Raw genomic sequence first — 24,963 nt, 5'->3', positions numbered from 1 at the left:
GTAGTAACTTTCTGTCGGTCTCCCCTGTAAACCCCATTACATTGTGAAACACTTACATGTAGTCCCAGCGTATGTAGTAACTTTCTGTCTGTCTCCCCTGTAAACCCCATTACATTGTGAAACACTTACATGTAGTCCCAGCGTATGTAGTAACTTTCTGTCTGTCTCCCCTGTAAACCCCATTACATTGTGAAACACTTACATGTAGTCCCAGCGTATGTAGTAACTTTCTGTCTGTCTCCCCTGTAAACCCCATTACATTGTTAAACACTTACATGTAGTCCCAGCATATGTAGTAACTTTCTGTCTGTCTCCCCTGTAAACCCCATTACATTGTTAAACACTTACATGTAGTCCCAGCGTATGTAGTAACTTTCTGTCTGTCTCCCCTGTAAACCCCATTACATTGTGAAACACTTACATGTAGTCCCAGCGTATGTAGTAACTTTCTGTCTGTCTCCCCTGTAAACCCCATTACATTGTGAAACACTTACATGTAGTCCCAGCGTATGTAGTAACTTTCTGTCTGTCTCCCCTGTAAACCCCATTACATTGTGAAACACTTACATGTAGTCCCAGCGTATGTAGTAACTTTCTGTCTGTCTCCCTTGTAAACCCCATTACATTGTTAAACACTTACATGTAGTCCCAGCGTGTGTAGTAACTTTCTGTCTGTCTCCCCTGTAAACCCCATTACATTGTTAAACACTTACATGTAGTCCCAGCGTATGTAGTAACTTTCTGTCTGTCTCCCCTGTAAACCCCATTACATTGTTAAACACTTACATGTAGTCCCAGCGTATGTAGTAACTTTCTGTCTGTCTCCCCTGTAAACCCCATTACATTGTGAAACACTTACATGTAGTCCCAGCGTATGTAGTAACTTTCTGTCGGTCTCCCCTGTTAACCCCATTACATTGTTAAACACTTACATGTAGTCCCAGCGTATGTAGTAACTTTCTGTCTGTCTCCCCTGTAAACCCCACTACATTGTGAAATACTTACATGTAGTCCCAGCGTATGTAGTAACTTTCTGTCTGTCTCCCCTGTAAACCCCATTACATTGTTAAACACTTACATGTAGTCCCAGCGTATGTAGTAACTTTCTGTCGGTCTCCCCTGTTAACCCCACTACATTGTGAAATACTTACATGTAGTCCCAGCGTATGTAGTAACTTTCTGTCTGTCTCCCCTGTAAACCCCATTACATTGTTAAACACTTACATGTAGTCCCAGCGTATGTAGTAACTTTCTGTCTGTCTCCCCTGTAAACCCCATTACATTGTTAAACACTTACATGTAGTCCCGGCGTATGTAGTAACTTTCTGTCTGTCTCCCCTGTAAACCCCATTACATTGTTAAACACTTACATGTTGTCCCAGCATATGTAGTAACTTTCTGTCTGTCTCCCCTGTAAACCCCATTACATTGTGAAACACTTACATGTAGTCCCAGCGTATGTAGTAACTTTCTGTCTGTCTCCCCTGTAAACCCCATTACATTGTGAAACACTTACATGTAGTCCCAGCGTATGTAGTAACTTTCTGTCTGTCTCCCCTGTAAACCCCATTACATTGTGAAACACTTACATGTAGTCCCAGCGTATGTAGTAACTTTCTGTCTGTCTCCCTTGTAAACCCCATTACATTGTTAAACACTTACATGTAGTCCCAGCGTGTGTAGTAACTTTCTGTCTGTCTCCCCTGTAAACCCCATTACATTGTTAAACACTTACATGTAGTCCCAGCGTATGTAGTAACTTTCTGTCTGTCTCCCCTGTAAACCCCATTACATTGTTAAACACTTACATGTAGTCCCAGCGTATGTAGTAACTTTCTGTCTGTCTCCCCTGTAAACCCCATTACATTGTGAAACACTTACATGTAGTCCCAGCGTATGTAGTAACTTTCTGTCTGTCTCCCCTGTTAACCCCATTACATTGTTAAACACTTACATGTAGTCCCAGCGTATGTAGTAACTTTCTGTCTGTCTCCCCTGTAAACCCCACTACATTGTGAAATACTTACATGTAGTCCCAGCGTATGTAGTAACTTTCTGTCTGTCTCCCCTGTAAACCCCATTACATTGTTAAACACTTACATGTAGTCCCAGCGTATGTAGTAACTTTCTGTCGGTCTCCCCTGTTAACCCCACTACATTGTGAAATACTTACATGTAGTCCCAGCGTATGTAGTAACTTTCTGTCTGTCTCCCCTGTAAACCCCATTACATTGTTAAACACTTACATGTAGTCCCAGCATATGTAGTAACTTTCTGTCTGTCTCCCCTGTAAACCCCATTACATTGTTAAACACTTACATGTAGTCCCAGCGTATGTAGTAACTTTCTGTCTGTCTCCCTTGTAAACCCCATTACATTGTTAAACACTTACATGTAGTCCCAGCGTATGTAGTAACTTTCTGTCTGTCTCCCCTGTAAACCCCATTACATTGTTAAACACTTACATGTAGTCCCAGCGTATGTAGTAACTTTCTGTCTGTCTCCCCTGTAAACCCCATTACATTGTTAAACACTTACATGTTGTCCCAGCATATGTAGTAACTTTCTGTCTGTCTCCCCTGTAAACCCCATTACATTGTGAAACACTTACATGTAGTCCCAGCGTATGTAGTAACTTTCTGTCTGTCTCCCCTGTAAACCCCATTACATTGTGAAACACTTACATGTAGTCCCAGCGTATGTAGTAACTTTCTGTCTGTCTCCCCTGTAAACCCCATTACATTGTGAAACACTTACATGTAGTCCCAGCGTATGTAGTAACTTTCTGTCTGTCTCCCTTGTAAACCCCATTACATTGTTAAACACTTACATGTAGTCCCAGCGTGTGTAGTAACTTTCTGTCTGTCTCCCCTGTAAACCCCATTACATTGTTAAACACTTACATGTAGTCCCAGCGTATGTAGTAACTTTCTGTCTGTCTCCCCTGTAAACCCCATTACATTGTTAAACACTTACATGTAGTCCCAGCGTATGTAGTAACTTTCTGTCTGTCTCCCCTGTAAACCCCATTACATTGTGAAACACTTACATGTAGTCCCAGCGTATGTAGTAACTTTCTGTCTGTCTCCCCTGTTAACCCCATTACATTGTTAAACACTTACATGTAGTCCCAGCGTATGTAGTAACTTTCTGTCTGTCTCCCCTGTAAACCCCACTACATTGTGAAATACTTACATGTAGTCCCAGCGTATGTAGTAACTTTCTGTCTGTCTCCCCTGTAAACCCCATTACATTGTTAAACACTTACATGTAGTCCCAGCGTATGTAGTAACTTTCTGTCGGTCTCCCCTGTTAACCCCACTACATTGTGAAATACTTACATGTAGTCCCAGCGTATGTAGTAACTTTCTGTCTGTCTCCCCTGTAAACCCCATTACATTGTTAAACACTTACATGTAGTCCCAGCATATGTAGTAACTTTCTGTCTGTCTCCCCTGTAAACCCCATTACATTGTTAAACACTTACATGTAGTCCCAGCGTATGTAGTAACTTTCTGTCTGTCTCCCTTGTAAACCCCATTACATTGTTAAACACTTACATGTAGTCCCAGCGTATGTAGTAACTTTCTGTCTGTCTCCCCTGTAAACCCCATTACATTGTTAAACACTTACATGTAGTCCCAGCGTATGTAGTAACTTTCTGTCTGTCTCCCCTGTAAACCCCATTACATTGTGAAATACTTACATGTACCTAGCGTATGTAGTGGAGCAAATGTGAAACAAAACTGTCCTTGATTTCTGAGGATGATTTCTCTTGTGTGTCTGTGTATAATAACACACTAAGCCTGTGGAGCCTCACACACAAGTTCACCATGTGATAGGATAGGAATGAAAGGTATTTTCTTACCTATAGACATTTTATCGTTACATATGTGTAATTTTTCACTTGTGATGGTTATAACACTTTTTAAAATTTTGAATCAAACACTGTATTAACAGCATGATGTCATCTTTTGTGATATATAGCCCTACTGTGATAGTAGTAGGATATATATGGACTTTCATTTGATTGTGGTCAGAACCTAGCATGCTTTTACTTTAACTCTCTGAGTGAACCTTCAGTGTGAATTGTTTAATGATGTAAGAGTTTATGTGATGCCAAACAAATAAAGTGCCATGTATTTGAATATTTGAAATTGAAATTCTATATAACATTAGAAGGTAATCATGGTTTTGTTGACATTTGATGATGCAAGTAGGGGACCTGAGCGCTTTTGTTTCTTGTGTATTTTCAAGAAACTCAAGCAAGGCCGGCAACAAGAAACAAATACTTTATAGGCTGGTCTTGTGATGTTGCTTCTGCTATGACTGACATGTTGTGTATATCCTTCTCCAGCTTTTGATGATGACGTGAGTGACAACAACTGACATATGTCTGCAGTAACCTACCTGCATTCATATACTATCATGAGTCTTGCTATGATGTGACTGACACACTGTGCCCCTCTGTCTCTCTGTTTGTGACACTCTATGTGTGTGTGTGTGTGTGTGTGCGTGTGTGTGTGCGGTGTGCCTCCCTCTCCCCCCGCTCTCTCTCTCCCTCTCTCTCTCTGTGGTCACAGATTGTGTGTGTCCTCCCACTGTGACATGCTCTGTGTATATTTCTCCAGTTGGTGAAGGAGATGTAAGTGGTCCTGATATATATGTATACATACATTCAACTCTGCCTTAAACTAAAAGTTTGTAATGGAAAATCAGAGAAAACAAAAAATCGTGTGGATAACCATTTTAAAATTCCTGTCTTTACTCATTTATGCAATTAACAAATTTACTATAAAAGCAAAATCTGATATTTCATATTTACACTGTATTGCAAAATGTCATGGTAGATCGCCAATTTGAAATGGAAACCAGGTCTTTCTTGAAGTAATGAATTTTGGTAGAAGAAATTAATTCTGATGATCCTTTTACATTTGTGGAGTTGAGTGTATAAAGTGTCATGTCGGCCATAGAACTCGGGTAGAACTCCTATCTGTGGTAGGTTGTTCATTGGTGGAAGAATACTCCTATTGTGATGTGACGTCATGTCTGAGATGACACCATGTTGTGATGTGACACCATGTTGTGATGTGACGTCATGTGTGAGATGATGCCATGTTGTGATGTGACGTCATGTCTGAGATGACGCCATGTTGTGATGTGATGTCATGTCTGAGATGGCGCCATGTTGTGATGTGACGTCATGTGTGAGATGATGCCATGTTGTGATGTGACGTCATGTCTGAGATGACGCCATGTTGTGATGTGACGTCATGTCTGAGATGGCGCCATGTTGTGATGTGATGTCATGTCTGAGATGACGCCATATTGTGATGTGACGTCATGTCTGAGATGGCGCCATGTTGTGATGTGATGTCATGTCTGAGATGGCGCCATGTTGTGATGTGACGTCATGTGTGAGATGATGCCATGTTGTGATGTGACATCATGTCTGAGATGACGCCATGTTGTGATGTGACGTCATGTCTGAGATGGCGCCATGTTGTGATGTGACGTCATGTCTGAGATGACGCTAATTGTGATTTGACGTCATGTCTGAGATGACACCATGTTGTGATGTGACGTCATGTGTGAGATGACGCCATGTTGTGATGTGACGTCATGTCAGAGATGACGCCATGTTGTGATGTGACGTCATGTCTGAGATGGCGCCATGTTGTGATGTGACGCCATGTCTGAGATGACGTCATGTTGTGATGTGACGTCATGTGTGAGATGATGCCATATTGTGATGTGACGTCATGTCTAAGATGATGCCATGTTGTGATGTGACGTCATGTATGAGTCTGCCTGGTTTATTCTTTTGACCATCTCAGCTCCTTAGGGCAGTTTAGTTTAGATGTATACTAAGATTAAAAAACTACTATAATCTGCCAGGTTTGTGAATACTAAGATCTACCATAGATAGGAGTTATGCCACAGAGGGGAGGCCCAGCTTGATTTGCACGTTCAGTGTACCCCAGTACATATGTACCCATTGCATGCTTGCCTTCTTTATACTTGTCATCATGGCCTTCATGTTTATTAATGATTGAAAAATAACTTTTATTAGAGCTTTATTTTCACGATGTCATTAATTGTAAATATTGGTATAATTTTGACATATATAATTTTCACAATGAATTATGTCAACTAAATACATAAGATGGTACACATGTTGACATTTAACCTTTGACCTGCACAGCATGGTGAGGACAGAGATAACTGCATGAGCTTGTAATGTCTATAATTCTGCAATAATCAGGGCAATCTGACGATCGGCATCTGACTTTGTCAGTAAAAACATTGTAAGTCTAAGTACAAACAAAGTTTGTTTGTTTCCATAATCATCCATGAAATTGACATGTTATTTACACTGATTTGGGCAAGACTGACAAAGGTAGACTGTTACAGTTTGTACATTGCAAACTAGATGTGACATGCAGTGTGGATCCACTCCTATACAAGGTCCAGGCATGGTGTGGCCACGTACAGTTTGTACAATGCAAACTAGATGTGACATGCTGCGTGGATCCACTCCTATACAAGGTTCAGGCATGGTGTGGCCACGTACAGTTTATACAATGCAAACTAGATGTGACATGCAGTGTGGATCCACTCATATACAAGGTCCAGGCATGGTGTGGCCACGTACAGTTTGTACATTGCAAACTAGATGTGACATGCAGTGTGGATCCACTCCCATACAAGGTTCAGGCATGGTGTGGCCACGTACAGTTTGTACATTGCAAACTAGATGTGACATGCTGCGTGGATCGACTCCGATACAAGGTTCAGGCATGGTGTGGCCACGTACAGTTTGTACAATGCAAACTAGATGTGACATGCAGTGTTGATCCACTCCTATACAAGGTCCAGGCATGGTGTGGCCACGTACAGTTTGTACATTGCAAACTAGATGTGACATGCAGTGTGGATCTACTCCTATACAAGGTCCAGGCATGGTGTGGCCACGTACAGTTTGTACAATGCAAACTAGATGTGACATGCAGTGTGGATCCACTCCTATACAAGTTCCAGGCATGGTGTGGCCACGTACAGTTTGTACAATGCAAACTAGATGTGACATGCAGTGTGGATCTACTCCTATACAAGGTCCAGGCATGGTGTGGCCACGTACAGTTTGTACAATGCAAACTAAATGTGACATGCTGCGTGGATCCACTCCCATACAAGGTCCAGGCAAGGTGTGGCCACGTACAGTTTGTACAATGCAAACTAGATGTGACATGCAGTGTGGATCCACTCCTATACAAGGTCCAGGCATGGTGTGGCCACGTACAGTTTGTACAATGCAAACTAGATGTGACATGCAGTGTGGATCCACTCCTATACAAGGTCCAGGCATGGTGTGGCCATGTACAGTTTGTACAATGCAAACTAGATGTGACATGCAGTGTGGATCCACTCCTATACAAGGTCCAGGCATGGTGTGGCCACGTACAGTTTGTACATTGCAGACTAGATGTGACATGCAGTGTGGATCCACTCCTATACAAGGTCCAGGCATGGTGTGGCCACGTACAGTTTGTACAATGCAAACTAGATGTGACATGCTGCGTGGATCCACTCCCATACAAGGTCCAGGCATGGTGTGGCCACGTACAGTTTGTACAATGCAAACTAGATGTGACATGCAGTGTGGATCTACTCCTATACAAGGTCAAGGCATGGTGTGGCCACGTACAGTTTGTACAATGCAAACTAGATGTGACATGCTGCGTGGATCCACTTCCATACAAGGTCCAGGCATGGTGTGGCCACGTACAGTTTGTACAATGCAAACTAGATGTGACATGCAGTGTGGATCTACTCCTATACAAGGTCCAGGCATGGTGTGGCCATGTACAGTTTGTACAATGCAAACTAGATGTGACATGCTGCGTGGATCCACTCCCATACAAGGTCCAGGCATGGTGTGGCCACGTACAGTTTGTACAATGCAAACTAGATGTGACATGCAGTGTGGATCTACTCCTATACAAGGTCCAGGCATGGTGTGGCCACGTACAGTTTGTACAATGCAAACTAGATGTGACATGCTGCGTGGATCCACTCCCATACAAGGTCCAGGCATGGTGTGGCCACGTACAGTTTGTACAATGCAAACTAGATGTGACATGCTGCGTGGATCCACTCCTATACAAGGTCCAGGCATGGTGTGGCCACGTACAGTTTGTACAATGCAAACTAGATGTGACATGCTGCGTGGATCCACTCCCATACAAGGTCCAGGCATGGTGTGGCCACGTACAGTTTGTACAATGCAAACTAGATGTGACATGCTGCTTGGATCCACTCCCATACAAGGTCCAGGCATGGTGTGGCCACGTACAGTTTGTACAATGCAAACTAGATGTGACATGCTGCGTGGATCCACTCCCATACAAGGTCCAGGCATGGTGTGGCCACGTACAGTTTGTACAATGCAAACTAGATGTGACATGCTGCTTGGATCCACTCCCATACAAGGTCCAGGCATGGTGTGGCCACGTACAGTTTGTACAATGCAAACTAGATGTGACATGCTGCTTGGATCCACTCCCATACAAGGTCCAGGCATGGTGTGGCCACGTACAGTTTGTACAATGCAAACTAGATGTGACATGCAGTGTGGATCCACTCCTATACAAGGTCCAGGCATGGTGTGGCCACGTACAGTTTGTACATTGCAAACTAGATGTGACATGCAGTGTGGATCCACTCCTATACAAGGTTCAGGCATGGTGTGGCCACGTACAGTTTGTACATTGCAAACTAGATGTGACATGTAGTGTGGATCCACTCCTATACAAGGTCCAGGCATGGTGTGGCCACGTACAGTTTGTACAATGCAAACTAGATGTGACATGCAGTGTGGATCCACTCCTATACAAGGTCCAGGCATGGTGTGGCCACGTACAGTTTGTACATTGCAGACTAGATGTGACATGCAGTGTGGATCCACTCCTATACAAGGTCAAGGCATGGTGTGGCCACGTACAGTTTGTACAATGCAAACTAGATGTGACATGCTTCGTGGATCCACTCCCATACAAGGTCCAGGCATGGTGTGGCCACGTACAGTTTGTACAATGCAAACTAGATGTGACATGCAGTGTGGATCTACTCCTATACAAGGTCAAGGCATGGTGTGGCCACGTACAGTTTGTACAATGCAAACTAGATGTGACATGCTGCGTGGATCCACTCCCATACAAGGTCCAGGCATGGTGTGGCCACGTACAGTTTGTACAATGCAAACTAGATGTGACATGCAGTGTGGATCTATTCCTATACAAGGTCCAGGCATGGTGTGGCCATGTACAGTTGGTACAATGCAAACTAGATGTGACATGCTGCGTGGATCCACTCCCATACAAGGTCCAGGCATGGTGTGGCCACGTACAGTTTGTACAATGCAAACTAGATGTGACATGCAGTGTGGATCTACTCCTATACAAGGTCCAGGCATGGTGTGGCCACGTACAGTTTGTACAATGCAAACTAGATGTGACATGCTGCGTGGATCCACTCCCATACGAGGTCCAGGCATGGTGTGGCCACGTACAGTTTGTACAATGCAAACTAGATGTGACATGCTGCGTGGATCCACTCCTATACAAGGTCCAGGCATGGTGTGGCCACGTACAGTTTGTACAATGTAAACTAGATGTGACATGCATTGTGGATCCACTCCCATACAAGGTCCAGGCATGGTGTGGCCACGTACAGTTTGTACAATGCAAACTAGATGTGACATGCTGCTTGGATCCACTCCAATACAAGGTCCAGGCATGGTGTGGCCACGTACAGTTTGTACAATGCAAACTAGATGTGACATGCAGTGTGGATCCACTCCTATACAAGGTCCAGGCATGGTGTGGCCACGTACAGTTTGTACATTGCAAACTAGATGTGACATGCAGTGTGGATCCACTCCTATACAAGGTCCAGGCATGGTGTGGCCACGTACAGTTTGTACATTGCAAACTAGATGTGACATGCAGTTTGGATCCACTCCTATACAAGGTCCAGGCATGGTGTGGCCACGTACAGTTTGTACAATGCAAACTAGATGTGACATGCATTGTGGATCCACTCCTATACAAGGTCCAGGCATGGTGTGGCCACGTACAGTTTGTACATTGCAAACTAGATGTGACATGCAGTGTGGATCCACTCCTATACAAGGTCCAGGCATGGTGTGGCCACGTACAGTTTGTACATTGCAAACTAGATGTGACATGCAGTGTGGATCCACTCCTATACAAGGTCTAGGCATGGTGTGGCCACGTACAGTTTGTACAATGCAAACTAGATGTGACATGCTGCGTGGATCCACTCCTATACAAGGTTCAGGCATGGTGTGGCCACGTACAGTTTGTACAATGCAAACTAGATGTGACATGCAGTGTGGATCCACTCATATACAAGGTCCAGGCATGGTGTGGCCACGTACAGTTTGTACATTGCAAACTAGATGTGACATGCAGTGTGGATCCACTCCTATACAAGGTCCAGGCATGGTGTGGCCACGTACAGTTTGTACATTGCAAACTAGATGTGACATGCAGTGTGGATCCACTCCCATACAAGGTTCAGGCATGGTGTGGCCACGTACAGTATGTACATTGCAAACTAGATGTGACATGCAGTGTGGATCCACTCCTATACAAGGTTCAGGCATGGTGTGGCCACGTACAGTTTGTACAATGCAAACTAGATGTGACATGCTGCGTTGATCCACTCCGATACAAGGTTCAGGCATGGTGTGGCCACGTACAGTTTGTACAATGCAAACTAGATGTGACATGCAGTGTGGATCCACTCCTATACAAGGTCCAGGCATGGTGTGGCCACGTACAGTTTGTACATTGCAAACTAGATGTGACATGCAGTGTGGATCCACTCCTATACAATGTCCAGGCATGGTGTGGCCACGTACAGTTTGTACATTGCAAACTAGATGTGACATGCAGTGTGGATCCACTCCTATACAAGGTTCAGGCATGGTGTGGCCACGTACAGTTTGTACATTGCAAACTAGATGTGACATGCAGTTTGGATCTACTCCTATACAAGGTCCAGGCATGGTGTGGCCACGTACAGTTTGTACAATGCAAACTAGATGTGACATGCAGTGTGGATCCACTCCTATACAAGTTCCAGGCATGGTGTGGCCACGTACAGTTTGTACAATGCAAACTAGATGTGACATGCAGTGTGGATCCACTCCTATACAAGTTCCAGGCATGGTGTGGCCACGTACAGTTTGTACATTGCAAACTAGATGTGACATGCAGTGTGGATCTACTCCTATACAAGGTCCAGGCATGGTGTGGCCACGTACAGTTTGTACAATGCAAACTAAATGTGACATGCTGCGTGGATCCACTCCCATACAAGGTCCAGGCAAGGTGTGGCCACGTACAGTTTGTACAATGCAAACTAGATGTGACATGCAGTGTGGATCCACTCCTATACAAGGTCCAGGCATGGTGTGGCCACGTACAGTTTGTACAATGCAAACTAGATGTGACATGCAGTGTGGATCCACTCCTATACAAGGTCCAGGCATGGTGTGGCCACGTACAGTTTGTACAATGCAAACAAGATGTGACATGCAGTGTGGATCCACTCCTATACAAGGTCCAGGCATGGTGTGGCCACGTACAGTTTGTACATTGCAAACTAGATGTGACATGCAGTGTGGATCCACTCCTATACAAGGTTCAGGCATGGTGTGGCCACGTACAGTTTGTACATTGCAAACTAGATGTGACATGCAGTGTGGATCCACTCCTATACAAGGTCCAGGCATGGTGTGGCCACGTACAGTTTGTACAATGCAAACTAGATGTGACATGCATTGTGGATCCACTCCTATACAAGGTCCAGGCATGGTGTGGCCACGTACAGTTTGTACATTGCAAACTAGATGTGACATGCAGTGTGGATCCACTCCTATACAAGGTCCAGGCATGGTGTGGCCACGTACAGTTTGTACATTGCAAACTAGATGTGACATGCAGTGTGGATCCACTCCTATACAAGGTCTAGGCATGGTGTGGCCACGTACAGTTTGTACAATGCAAACTAGATGTGACATGCTGCGTGGATCCACTCCTATACAAGGTTCAGGCATGGTGTGGCCACGTACAGTTTGTACAATGCAAACTAGATGTGACATGCAGTGTGGATCCACTCATATACAAGGTCCAGGCATGGTGTGGCCACGTACAGTTTGTACATTGCAAACTAGATGTGACATGCAGTGTGGATCCACTCCTATACAAGGTCCAGGCATGGTGTGGCCACGTACAGTTTGTACATTGCAAACTAGATGTGACATGCAGTGTGGATCCACTCCCATACAAGGTTCAGGCATGGTGTGGCCACGTACAGTATGTACATTGCAAACTAGATGTGACATGCAGTGTGGATCCACTCCTATACAAGGTCCAGGCATGGTGTGGCCACGTACAGTTTGTACAATGCAAACTAGATGTGACATGCTGCGTTGATCCACTCCTATACAAGGTTCAGGCATGGTGTGGCCACGTACAGTTTGTACAATGCAAACTAGATGTGACATGCAGTGTGGATCCACTCCTATACAAGGTCCAGGCATGGTGTGGCCACGTACAGTTTGTACATTGCAAACTAGATGTGACATGCAGTGTGGATCCACTCCTATACAATGTCCAGGCATGGTGTGGCCACGTACAGTTTGTACATTGCAAACTAGATGTGACATGCAGTGTGGATCCACTCCTATACAAGGTTCAGGCATGGTGTGGCCACGTACAGTTTGTACATTGCAAACTAGATGTGACATGCAGTTTGGATCTACTCCTATACAAGGTCCAGGCATGGTGTGGCCACGTACAGTTTGTACAATGCAAACTAGATGTGACATGCAGTGTGGATCCACTCCTATACAAGTTCCAGGCATGGTGTGGCCACGTACAGTTTGTACATTGCAAACTAGATGTGACATGCAGTGTGGATCTACTCCTATACAAGGTCCAGGCATGGTGTGGCCACGTACAGTTTGTACAATGCAAACTAAATGTGACATGCTGCGTGGATCCACTCCCATACAAGGTCCAGGCAAGGTGTGGCCACGTACAGTTTGTACAATGCAAACTAGATGTGACATGCAGTGTGGATCCACTCCTATACAAGGTCCAGGCATGGTGTGGCCACGTACAGTTTGTACAATGCAAACTAGATGTGACATGCAGTGTGGATCCACTCCTATACAAGGTCCAGGCATGGTGTGGCCACGTACAGTTTGTACAATGCAAACAAGATGTGACATGCAGTGTGGATCCACTCCTATACAAGGTCCAGGCATGGTGTGGCCACGTACAGTTTGTACATTGCAAACTAGATGTGACATGCAGTGTGGATCCACTCCTATACAAGTTCCAGGCATGGTGTGGCCACGTACAGTTTGTACAATGCAAACTAGATGTGACATGCTGCGTGGATCCACTCCCATACAAGGTCCAGGCATGGTGTGGCTACGTACAGTTTGTACAATGCAAACTAGATGTGACATGCAGTGTGGATCTACTCCTATACAAGGTCCAGGCATGGTGTGGCCACGTACAGTTTGTACAATGCAAACTAGATGTGACATGCTGCGTGGATCCACTCCCATACGAGGTCCAGGCATGGTGTGGCCACGTACAGTTTGTACATTGCAAACTAGATGTGACATGCTGCGTGGATCCACTCCCATACAAGGTCCAGGCATGGTGTGGCCACGTACAGTTTGTACAATGCAAACTAGATGTGACATGCAGTGTGGATCCACTCCTATACAAGGTCCAGGCATGGTGTGGCCACGTACAGTTTGTACATTGCAAACTAGATGTGACATGCAGTGTGGATCCACTCCTATACAAGGTCCAGGCATGGTGTGGCCACGTACAGTTTGTACATTGCAAACTAGATGTGACATGCAGTGTGGATCCACTCCTATACAAGGTCCAGGCATGGTGTGGCCACGTACAGTTTGTACAATGCAAACTAGATGTGACATGCAGTGTGGATCCACTCCTATACAAGGTCCAGGCATTGTGTGGCCACGTACAGTTTGTACAATGCAAACTAGATGTGACATGCAGTGTGGATCCACTCCTATACAAGGTCCAGGCATGGTGTGGCCACGTACAGTTTGTACAATGCAAACTAGATGTGACATGCAGTGTAGATCCACTCCTATACAAGGTCCAGGCATGGTGTGGCCAAGTACAGTTTGTACAATGCAAACTAGATTTGACATGCTGCGTGGATCCACTCCCATGCAAGGTCCAGGCATGGTGTGGCCACGTACAGTTTGTACAATGCAAACTAGATGTGACATGCTGCGTGGATCCACTCCCATACAAGGTCCAGGCATGGTGTGGCCACATACAGTTTGTACAATGCAAACTAGATGTGACATGCAGTGTGGATCCACTCCTATACAAGGTCCAGGCATGGTGTGGCCACGTACAGTTTGTACATTGCAAACTAGATGTGACATGCAGTGTAGATCCACTCCTATACAAGGTCCAGGCATGGTGTGGCCACGTACAGTTTGTACAATGCAAACTAGATGTGACATGCAGTGTGGATCCACTCCTATACAAGGTCCAGGCATGGTGTGGCCACGTACAGTTTGTACATTGCAAACTAGATGTGACATGCAGTGTGGATCCACTCCTATACAAGTTCCAGGCATGGTGTGGCCACGTACAGTTTGGATCCTATGTTTGTGTAACTTGTTCAGGCCGATGACAGTATGTTACAACAATGCACAACAAGAGTATCAGGATTCTGCACTGACTTCTATATTGTTCATGATTTATATCAAAACTGAAATGTATTTCATAATTGTTTCATGCCTTCAAATCATCAATATTACCACATAATTTTGAGATAAACAAAAAAGCAATGAACTTTGAACTCATTAAAACATATTAAACTGGTACTTTGACATTTTGCTGTCAGCTGATTGACATTTTGAAACAAGTAACAGATTTGTACTTATTTTGATGATAATGTAATCCTAATATAGATGTAGCTGACCCAAATTAGTTTACACAGTCCTGCAGGCATCCAACACTTCAATATTGCTGCAATTATCTGCAACGTTGACACTTACAGATGCAAGCCAGCCTGTGTAATTGACGAGCATGGAATTCACTTTGTAGTAATTATCTGTCCTTTAAGTGGCATATTGGCTATATGGGAAGCTGTCTATTCCCACACGATTAGTGGACCCATGACACGACTCCCTGCACTAGTGACATCAGGCAGCGTATTTAACACACTTCCGATGAATTTTCTATTAGTCACATGACCAGAATTATCTAATAAAGTTCAAAGTACAATGACAAAGTCTGGTAATTTCAAATTATAGTTAAATGTTTTTTTCCTTAAAGAATATGTTCCAGTTATATAGAATCATGATCATATCGTTTAGCTTGCTTCCTGGTCTTCTTGCTGAGATATGCACATAGTCATTGTATAGTACTTTTTTAGTAATATATACATACATATATATATACATATATATTTTAACTCAGTTGTATTCAAAATACAAATTACAACAGAAATATGAGATATTTCTTAGAAATGTTGAACAAACTTATGGCTGTAGAAAATAAATACACTGTTTGATAAGAGAAGAGCATTTTTGAATAATTGCCACTCTCCATTATAGATCTTTGCCAAAATAAATGTTCCAACACAACACCCACTCTTCACAATAGACAAGTCCAGTAGCTAACAGATGGATCAGGGCTAGGACAGTTCACTTGCTGGAAAGGGGTGTTTCATCCCACACAATTCGGCCCTGTAGAAAATTACTTCACATGAGATAACAACTGGTGCTTGTTCCCAGATATGTCAGTTTCACTAGCTTCATTCATCATGCAAACGAGAGATTTTGGACTCCTGAAATAAATTATAATTGCATTTTACTACACATTAGGATGGAGTATTTTCAAAAAAGATTCATGGAAATAATGCTTTTGAACAGAGTGATTTGTAAGTTTAAGATTAATTATCTTCAGAATAAAAGGTGATTACAGAAAGAAATAAGAACCACTTTAATCTTCTTAATTACAGATTTATTTTATTATCATTCCCATCTTGATCACGTAAGAGTTGTCTCCCCTTATTCTCCAAGAAAATACAAGAAGCTTCACTCCATACCAAGATTTGCTGTCACTAATTTCAATCTGTGGATAAGTGGAAAGGAAAGGAATAATTAAACAGATTCAGCAATTAAAAAGAAATAAAGAGTGTTAGGAAGAAGAATATTATTAAAAACATGAACTTATGACTTTTCTGCTATTCTTATAAAAGGTTACCATAAAACCAAAGAATTACATCATCACAGTTTTGGCCTCGTTGTTTTCCAAACCCAGCCCTGAGAAAATGTGCATTTCATGTGTTGCACACTCCCGCACTTTATCTTTGCCCCGAAGCTCAAAGGTTTTCGGCCTTTTGCTATGGGAAGCTGGTGTCCTTGCACCCTGAAAATACATTGAAGTGTTGTGGTATGTTTCTGTGTGAAAGTGGCCAATCCAAATGACTTTTCCCATCATTGCTAGAATGAAATAATTTGTTGTAATGCACAACCTGCCTTACTGGGGACAATTCTCATCAGCCTAATGGCTTTTTATACACAAGCTGCCGTTATAATTGCAGCAATGTTCCACGAATTTAAGTTGTTTTGAAACCTTGGGAAATGTTCACCTACTTTTTTCAGGTGTGTGTATTTATTTCCTCCCAGCACATCATGATCCCCTCATTTGCTAGTGTCCTTCGGAGGAGGAGGCTGCTCAGTGTTCAGTGATGTTAGAACATAAGAGGTTGTGGCTTACTGGTAACACACTGTCTCGGGTGCTCTCACGCCCGCTTCAGTTTCACTTGCCGGAATCGGTTTATGAAAATGGATTTAAGTGTCGGTCAAGGAATTACAAGAGATTCTTAGAGACTCCTGGATCTAGATCGTTGCCACGGTACTTCATATTAGGTAGGGCTTTATGATGGAATAACTTTTTGATATTTATATTCTGAAATGAATGTTTCCATTTTGAATGATGGATAGTCAAAAGATATATTTAAATATATTGTCTTTGGTCAAATGAATTCTTTTTATAGGGTGATTTTTGAATTGTTAACTTTATGAAGTAAAGGACAGATGTGAAGTTGCTGCTATAAAGACTGTTGCCCTGGTGACTGCTGCCTGTGACGTGCAGGGAGTCGTGAGTTCCCCCATGCAGTCACTGCCACATGCTGCACATATGCACCATTTCAACTTACCTGATATTGTATTGCGACGACATGATTCCGATACCTGAGAAACGTATTTGAAATACCAGCTGACGTGTACAATGTTTAGGATTCTGCGTAGTAGTTTTCCCGGAAGAAGTTGGTCACATGACCTGAGTGGAGTTTGATGTGAGAGTCATGTGACGGTTAACGTGATATTAACTACTTTGTTATTTTTTTCTCCATTTTTTTTAACTTTAAGCTATACACAATGATTTCACAGCTAAAGAAAAGATTATATGAGACTTTCTGTCTCAAAGAATAACCTTTGACATTGATGACATATACTGGAATAACCATTTTTCATATTCTAGCATAGTTAATTATTTAATTATGTGTGCTTGAATCTGTACGGTATCAGGAAATCCTAGTTATGCATGTACACAGATAAGGTGAACATGTTGTTGGTTATTGTATGGGTTGTGGCACCCAGAAGATGACTCATTCTGATGATGATGATGATGATGATGATGATGATGGATAGATGCTCTTGTTTATGATGATGTTATTATAATGGCAAAGTTAATAGAATAGCGTATACAATTTACATTCAGCATGGGGAAATATTTTTTGTTTTTATGTGTTTAGAACCTGATTTAAAGTTTGTTTGAATGTGACAAATGTATTCCTTTACATTGATGCAGATTGCCTGCTATATGCACCTGATGCATGCCTCACCATCTTTGACCTGTTTCTTTATAACTCTTTATGCCTTGCATATGCCTTGCTCCCAGTGGCTTGATAACACAAGGATTAACATCTTGGATATTTTCTTTTTAATTTTATGTAATTATATTCATACCATGATATTAGTGTATCATTTTCAATCAGCTGCTTTTTAGTTTAATGGACTAACATTTGTATAGATCTCATTATTTATACATTATTTATATTGGAGTACATTTATAGAAATGTTAAGCAAGGAATAGTTGTTCATGGTTGTTGTTTGGTTTTACCTATATTGCCTTGTGGGATGTGTAGATCATGTCATCTGTCTGACTGGGTCACAATGTCCGTCCTCAGCACATGCCATCCTTTTCTATTCTTTTTCTTACAGATCAACCACCCATAAGAATTGACAAAAAATTGAATTTAGAGGTTCATTAACACCATGAATATTTTAGACCCCTGAAGATCCGGGTCAGAATATGTCTTCAGCAACCCATGCTTGTTGACAGAGGCAACTGTGCTTGTCATAAGAGTATAACGGGATGAGGTGGTCAGGCTCACTGACTTGGTGGATGATGCATGTCATTGTATCCCAATTGTGTGGATCGGTGCTTATGATATCAATCACTGAATTATGTACTGACCGTCATTAAAATACAAACAAGCAAACCATGAATATTTATTCTAGAGAATTATAAGCTATCAAGAATCAAAGAACAAAATCTTTTAAGAAGCAAAAAGTATTTGTTCAATGTGTTACCAAAATAGTTAAAACTTTGATATTTCATTCTGCAAGTAAAGTAAAACATTTCTTGCTTTTTACACTATTATGATGATATATTAGAAATAGTTTCACTAAAATGACTTGATGTTTATTTTAGTTTGCATTTTAATATTATTTTATATTGTGTTTATTATTGCTTTGGCATCTTTTTCACTTTTGTGTGTTGAAAACTGAGATAAAAAGGTACCATGGCCTAATGCATTTGGGGAATTGGTTTTCGACAGTAACGTAAAACATTTTGTTTGACAGTAACATAAAACAGTTGTTTGACAGTTACAAACATACATTCCAGGAACTGTTATTTGACAGTTACTAACAGACATTTAATGAACTGTTGTTTGACAGTTCAAAGAGACATTCAATGAACTGTTTGACAGTTAAATACAGACACTCAATGAACTTTGTTTGACAGTTACATACAGATATTTAGGGAACTGTTGAACTGACAGTTACCTACAGGCATTCAGGGAACTGTTGTTTGACAGTTGCATACAGACATTCAATGAACTGTTGTTTGACAGTTACATACAGACATTCAATGGACTGACAGTTACATACAGACATTCAGGGAACTGTTGTTTGACAGTTACATACAGACATTCAATGAACTGACAGTTACATACAGACATTGAGGGAACTGTTGTTTGACAGTTACATACAGACATTCAATGAACTGACAGTTACATACAGACATTGAGGGAACTGTTGTTTGACAGTTACATACAGACATTCAATGAACTGATGGGGCATCTCTGCTTGGACCTTTGTATCTCTGCAAGGGTTATCCTGCTCACAGTATTATTAAAACAACATTCTGATTCACTTTCACCTATACCCGTATGTAATATATCAACGATCAGGTACAAACATCACACATCAGCAGTTCTCCTGACTTTCCTTGCTAAATCTGCATATTGTTTTATGGTTTACTTGGGAAAACCTGAACAAATGGTGACCTTTTTATCTCGGTTAGAATGCGGCATTGTGGTTTTACGTCTTGCTTATATGTGAGTGTTGTTGACATCAGGATTATGAAGAACCAGCAAATTCCCCAACACATTTAAGTCGCAGTGGCACAATTCTGGAGAAACTACAGGCAGAGCTTTCACGAAGAGGAACCCTGAAAGGTTCTAAAAGAGACCCAGGTTGTCATGTTTTCTATGCTATGTTAGTCCCCTATCCCTATACCACTCCCTCCTGCCTCTGTATGTACTGACTGCGTTCACAGAGATTCATTGATGCTGGTTCAAAGAATCTTGACACAAAACATTCCTGTCTGTGAATCCACTGAAACCTGAAACATATGTGCTGACAGAAATATTTGTGTTTGAGCATATGACCAGAAGAGTTTTGTTTCTGGTGCAATGGATTTTCTTGGACAAAATGACCAGCTATAGCTATATGATTTGCTGAAAGGAAAAATAATGCTGTCCATAATGCTGGATTTTCAGTTAAACTTATTTTATTTAACTTTTGTAAAAATGTAGGAAAAACACATCTGTGAAACAAACACAAGTGCTGTTGGAATTGTTCTCTTAGTTGTCACTTGTTTGGCTTCGTACCAAATACCAATAACTCTGAATCAAAATTATGAACTACCTGCCAATGTCCTGTGGACTCTTACCCGCCGTGTCTCCCTATCTCCCCTACCCATACTGGTTAACACTGAAGAAAGCCAGGCAACAGTTTGTTTACAAGCACCAATAATAGTAGCCATTACTGTCACTCAAAGGAGAACACCAAAAGTATCTCTTCCCGCACCACCATCACACAACCCAACCACCCAACCAACACACACAAAACCCAACCACTCACCCAACACACAACCCAACCACTCCACCAACCAACACACACACTACCCAACCAACACACAATCCAACCACTCACCCAACACACAACCCAACCACTCAACCAACACACAACCAAACCACTCACCCAACACACAACCCAAACACACAACCAACACACAACACAACCACTCACCCAACACACAACACAACCACTCACCCAACACACAACACAACCACTCACCCAACACACAACCCAACCATTCAACCAACACACAACACAACCACTCAACCAACCAACACACACACACTACCCAACCAACACACAACCCAACCACTCACCCAACACACAACCCAACCACTCAACCAACACACAACCAAACCACTCACCCAACACACAACCCAAACACACAACCAACACACAACACAACCACTCACCCAACACACAACACAACCACTCACCCAACACACAACACAACCACTCACCCAACACACAACCCAACCATTCAACCAACACACAACACAACCACTCAACCAACCAACACACACACACTACCCAACCAACACACAACCCAACCACTCACCCAACACACAACCCAACCATTCACCAAACACACGACCCAACCACCCAACCAACACACAACCCAACCACTCACCCAACACACAACCCAACCATACAACCAACCAACAACCAAACCACTCACCAAACACACAACCCAACCATTCACCAAACACACAACCCAACCACCCAACCAACACACAACCCAACCACTCACCCAACACACAACCCAACCATACAACCAACCAACAACCAAACCACTCACCAAACACACAACCCAACCACTCACTCAACACACAACCCAACCATTCACCCAACACACAACCAAACCACCCAACCAACACACAACCCAACACACAACCCAACCATACAACCAACCAACAACCCAACCACTCACCCAACACACAACCCAACCACTCACCCAACATACAACCCAACCACTCAACCAACACACAACCCAACCACTCACCTAACACGAAACCCAACCACTCACCCAACCCACAACCCAACCACCCAACCAACACACAACCCAACCACTCAACAAACACACAACCCAAACACTCAACAAACACACAACCCAAGCGCCCCAACCAATACACAACCCAACCACCCAACCAACACACAACCCAACCACTCAACCAACACACAACCCAAACACTCAACCAACACACAACCCAACCATCCAACCAAAACACAACCCAACCAACACACAACCCAACCACTCAACTAACACACAACCCAACCAGCCAACCACCCAACCAACACACAGCCCAACCACCTAACAAACAACCCAACCAACAAACCCAAACACACAACCAACACACAACCCAACCACTCAACCAACATACCACCCAGCCATTAAAACAAACACACAATCCAAACACACATTCAACACACAACCCAACCACCCAACCAACACACCACCCAACCATCCAAACCAACACACAACCCAAACAACCAATACACAACCCCACCCTACCCCCAACCAACACACAACCCAACCACCCGACCAACACACAACCCAACCACCCAACCACCCAACCAACACACAACCCAACCACCCAACCAACACACAACCCAACCACCCAACCAACACACAACCCAACCACCCAACCAACACATAACCCAACCACCCAAACAAGCTTGTTTATTCATGTAACATTTATACATGTATCAAGATTGAAAGTAATCATAAATTTCTTTGAAAAGCTTGGATAATCATACATATTTCTAGGATCAATTTACAAACCCTTACTTGTTAGCAGTCATATTCATGTGGATGATGTGTGTTTCACAGTACATGCTAGTTAGGCTTTGACTGCTGATCTTGAACATGTCTCAAATCAGGAACACTCCAGCCATGATATGGAAGGAACTCAACATTTCACATTATATACAGAATATTTTTTGATAGACTCAATCAAGTTATATATGAGATTTGTGTCACTTCTATGTAGGATGGGGGCACGGGTGGCCCAGTCGTCTAAGGCGCCGCAATTCGCTGTGCAGAGTTGCGTCCCTTGGGCATGCCAGAAACCTATGATTGTGGGTTCGAATCCCGGTTCGCCCCCATTATGTTTCTAGGTTTGTCAGCACCATACCCGTGCTCGTGGGTTTCACCGAAGTGGTAAACGTCTGAGACCTGCATCACTTCGGGCTTTCCTCCCACATTAAGCTGACACGCCGCGATATAACTGGAATACTGTTAAAAGCGGCGTTAAACCCAACTCACTCACTCACTCACTCACTTCTATGTAGGAGATACATATTTAAACATAAGATAAAGATTTCAGAGTCAATGCCTATGAAAAAAAAAGAATTATTGATTAAATATTTGTGATTGGATTGTTCAGATGTTGCTGGAAAAGTCTGACATTTGGGTTCAGTGAAAGATTGTGCTTCTTCGTCCTTGTCCTAAATAGGGGATCTCCCTTCTTAATCCTTGTCCTAAATAGGGGATCTCCCTTCTTAATCCTTGTCCTACATGGTAGATCTCCCTTCTTCATCCTTGTCCTAAATAGGGGATCTCCCTTCTTCTTCCTTGTCCTAAATGGGGGATCTCCCTTCTTCATCCTTGTCCTAAATAGGGAATCTCCCTTCTTCATCCTTGTCCTACATGGTAGATCTCCCTTCTTCATCCTTGTCCTAAATAGGGGATCTCCCTTCTTCATCCTTGTCCTATATGGGGATCTCCCTTCTTCATCCTTGTCCTAAATAGGGGATCTCCCTTCTTCATCCTTGTCCTACATGGTAGATCTCCCTTCTTCATCCTTATCCTAAATAGGGGATCTCCTTTCTTCATCTGGTCCTAAATGGGGGATCTCCCTTCTTCATCCTTGTCCTAAAAAGGGGATCTACATTCTTCATCCTTGACCTAAATAGGGGATCTCCCTTCTTCAAGTTAACCTAAATGAAGGATCTCCCTTCTTTAACTTGACCTAAATGAAGGATCTCCCTTCTTCATCCTTGTCCTACATGGTAGATCTCCCTTCTTCATCCTTGTCCTAAATAGGGGATCTCCCTTCTTCATCCTTGTCCTATATGGGGATCTCCCTTCTTCATCCTTGTCCTAAATAGGGGATCTCCCTTCTTCATCCTTGTCCTACATGGTAGATCTCCCTTCTTCATCCTTATCCTAAATAGGGGATCTCCTTTCTTCATCTGGTCCTAAATGGGGGATCTCCCTTCTTCATCCTTGTCCTAAAAAGGGGATCTACATTCTTCATCCTTGACCTAAATAGGGGATCTCCCTTCTTCAAGTTAACCTAAATGAAGGATCTCCCTTCTTTAACTTGACCTAAATGAAGGATCTCCCTTCTTCATCCTTGTCCTACATGGTAGATCTCCCTTCTTCATCCTTGTCCTAAATAGGGGATCTCCTTTCTTCATCTGGTCCTAAAAGGGGGATCTCCCTTCTTCATCCTTGTCCTATATAGGGGATCTCCATTCTTCATCCTTGTCCTAAATAGGGGATCTCCCTTCTTCAAGTTAACCTAAATGAAGGATCTCCCTTCTTTAACTTGAGCTAAATGAAGGATCTCCCTTCTTTAACTTGACCTAAATGAAGGATCTCCCTTCTTTAACTTGACCTAAATGAAGGATTGCCCATCTTTGACTATGCTGACTTTGTCCTAGTAAGGATCTCCCTTCTTCAATTTGCAACTAAGATGTTAAATTACTCAGAATCATTACCTTACATTGTTTTAGATCTTGAAACTAGAGACATGTTTCACTTTTCAGGAGAATTCAGATTGTTTTGGTAAGTGATAGGCAGATATTCTGTTATGCTACTGGGAGTACTTGTTTCTTGAAACTTGACTGACATTACTGTGTAACTGGTGCTCCGGTCTGTTGTGTTGCATGTGTGTGGTCAAATATTTGCTGTAGACAGCCTGGCATAGCATTGCTTTGTTTAGGCATGTGTTTTTTTACCATGACCATCAATCTTGTAGCTGTACACGCATACATGTTATGATGACTGGTTGATTGGTCAGGTGTACAGGTAAATGTTAGCAGATGTAGTACTTGCACTGATATGGTCAGTACAGACAGGCAACCACTGGGGCAATCCACCAAGGTCAAGTCCACTGATGGCATCCAACCCTCTTCACCTTGAATGCACCATTGTTATGTGGATTTCCCTGTGGAGTTTCAGGGTTACAAGGGGTCCCAAAAGGCAACCAAGTGTATCAATTGGTCAGGCTCAGCGACTTACCTGATGGTGTGAATCGCTGCTCACAATGTCACTCACTAGATTGTCAGGTCCAGATTAAAGTGTGGTTTTTTTATAGGTTTTTTTTGTGATTTAAAAAAAATAAATT

At 42.7% G+C, this 24,963-nt stretch overlaps 1 protein-coding gene across 9 annotated transcripts in view; it reads left to right on the top strand.

Moving 5' to 3' along the window:
- The window catches only part of LOC124116520 (lymphocyte cytosolic protein 2-like), a 107,293-nt gene that overhangs the window by 38,738 nt on the left and 43,592 nt on the right, over nt 1-24,963 (top strand). For 6 of the 9 annotated variants that reach the window (XM_048393485.1, XM_048393480.1, XM_048393477.1 and 3 more), the window contains 2 exons: nt 4,358-4,371; nt 19,824-19,941. The exons of 2 other annotated variants lie outside the window; for them this stretch is intronic. In XM_048393485.1, coding sequence (XP_048249442.1) covers nt 4,358-4,371; nt 19,824-19,941 — 132 coding nt within the window. The remainder of the gene's footprint in view (nt 1-4,357; nt 4,372-19,823; nt 19,942-24,963) is intronic. One more of the 9 variants, XM_048393482.1, reaches the window with a different exon arrangement.

This window comes from Haliotis rufescens, unplaced genomic scaffold (genome assembly GCF_023055435.1).
Source record: "Haliotis rufescens isolate VD_foot unplaced genomic scaffold, xgHalRufe1.0.p SCAF_12, whole genome shotgun sequence".
Taxonomy (NCBI): Eukaryota; Metazoa; Mollusca; class Gastropoda; order Lepetellida; family Haliotidae; genus Haliotis; species Haliotis rufescens.
Note: the sequence above shows the minus strand (reverse complement) of the source record. Positions and strands in the feature narration are given on the sequence as shown.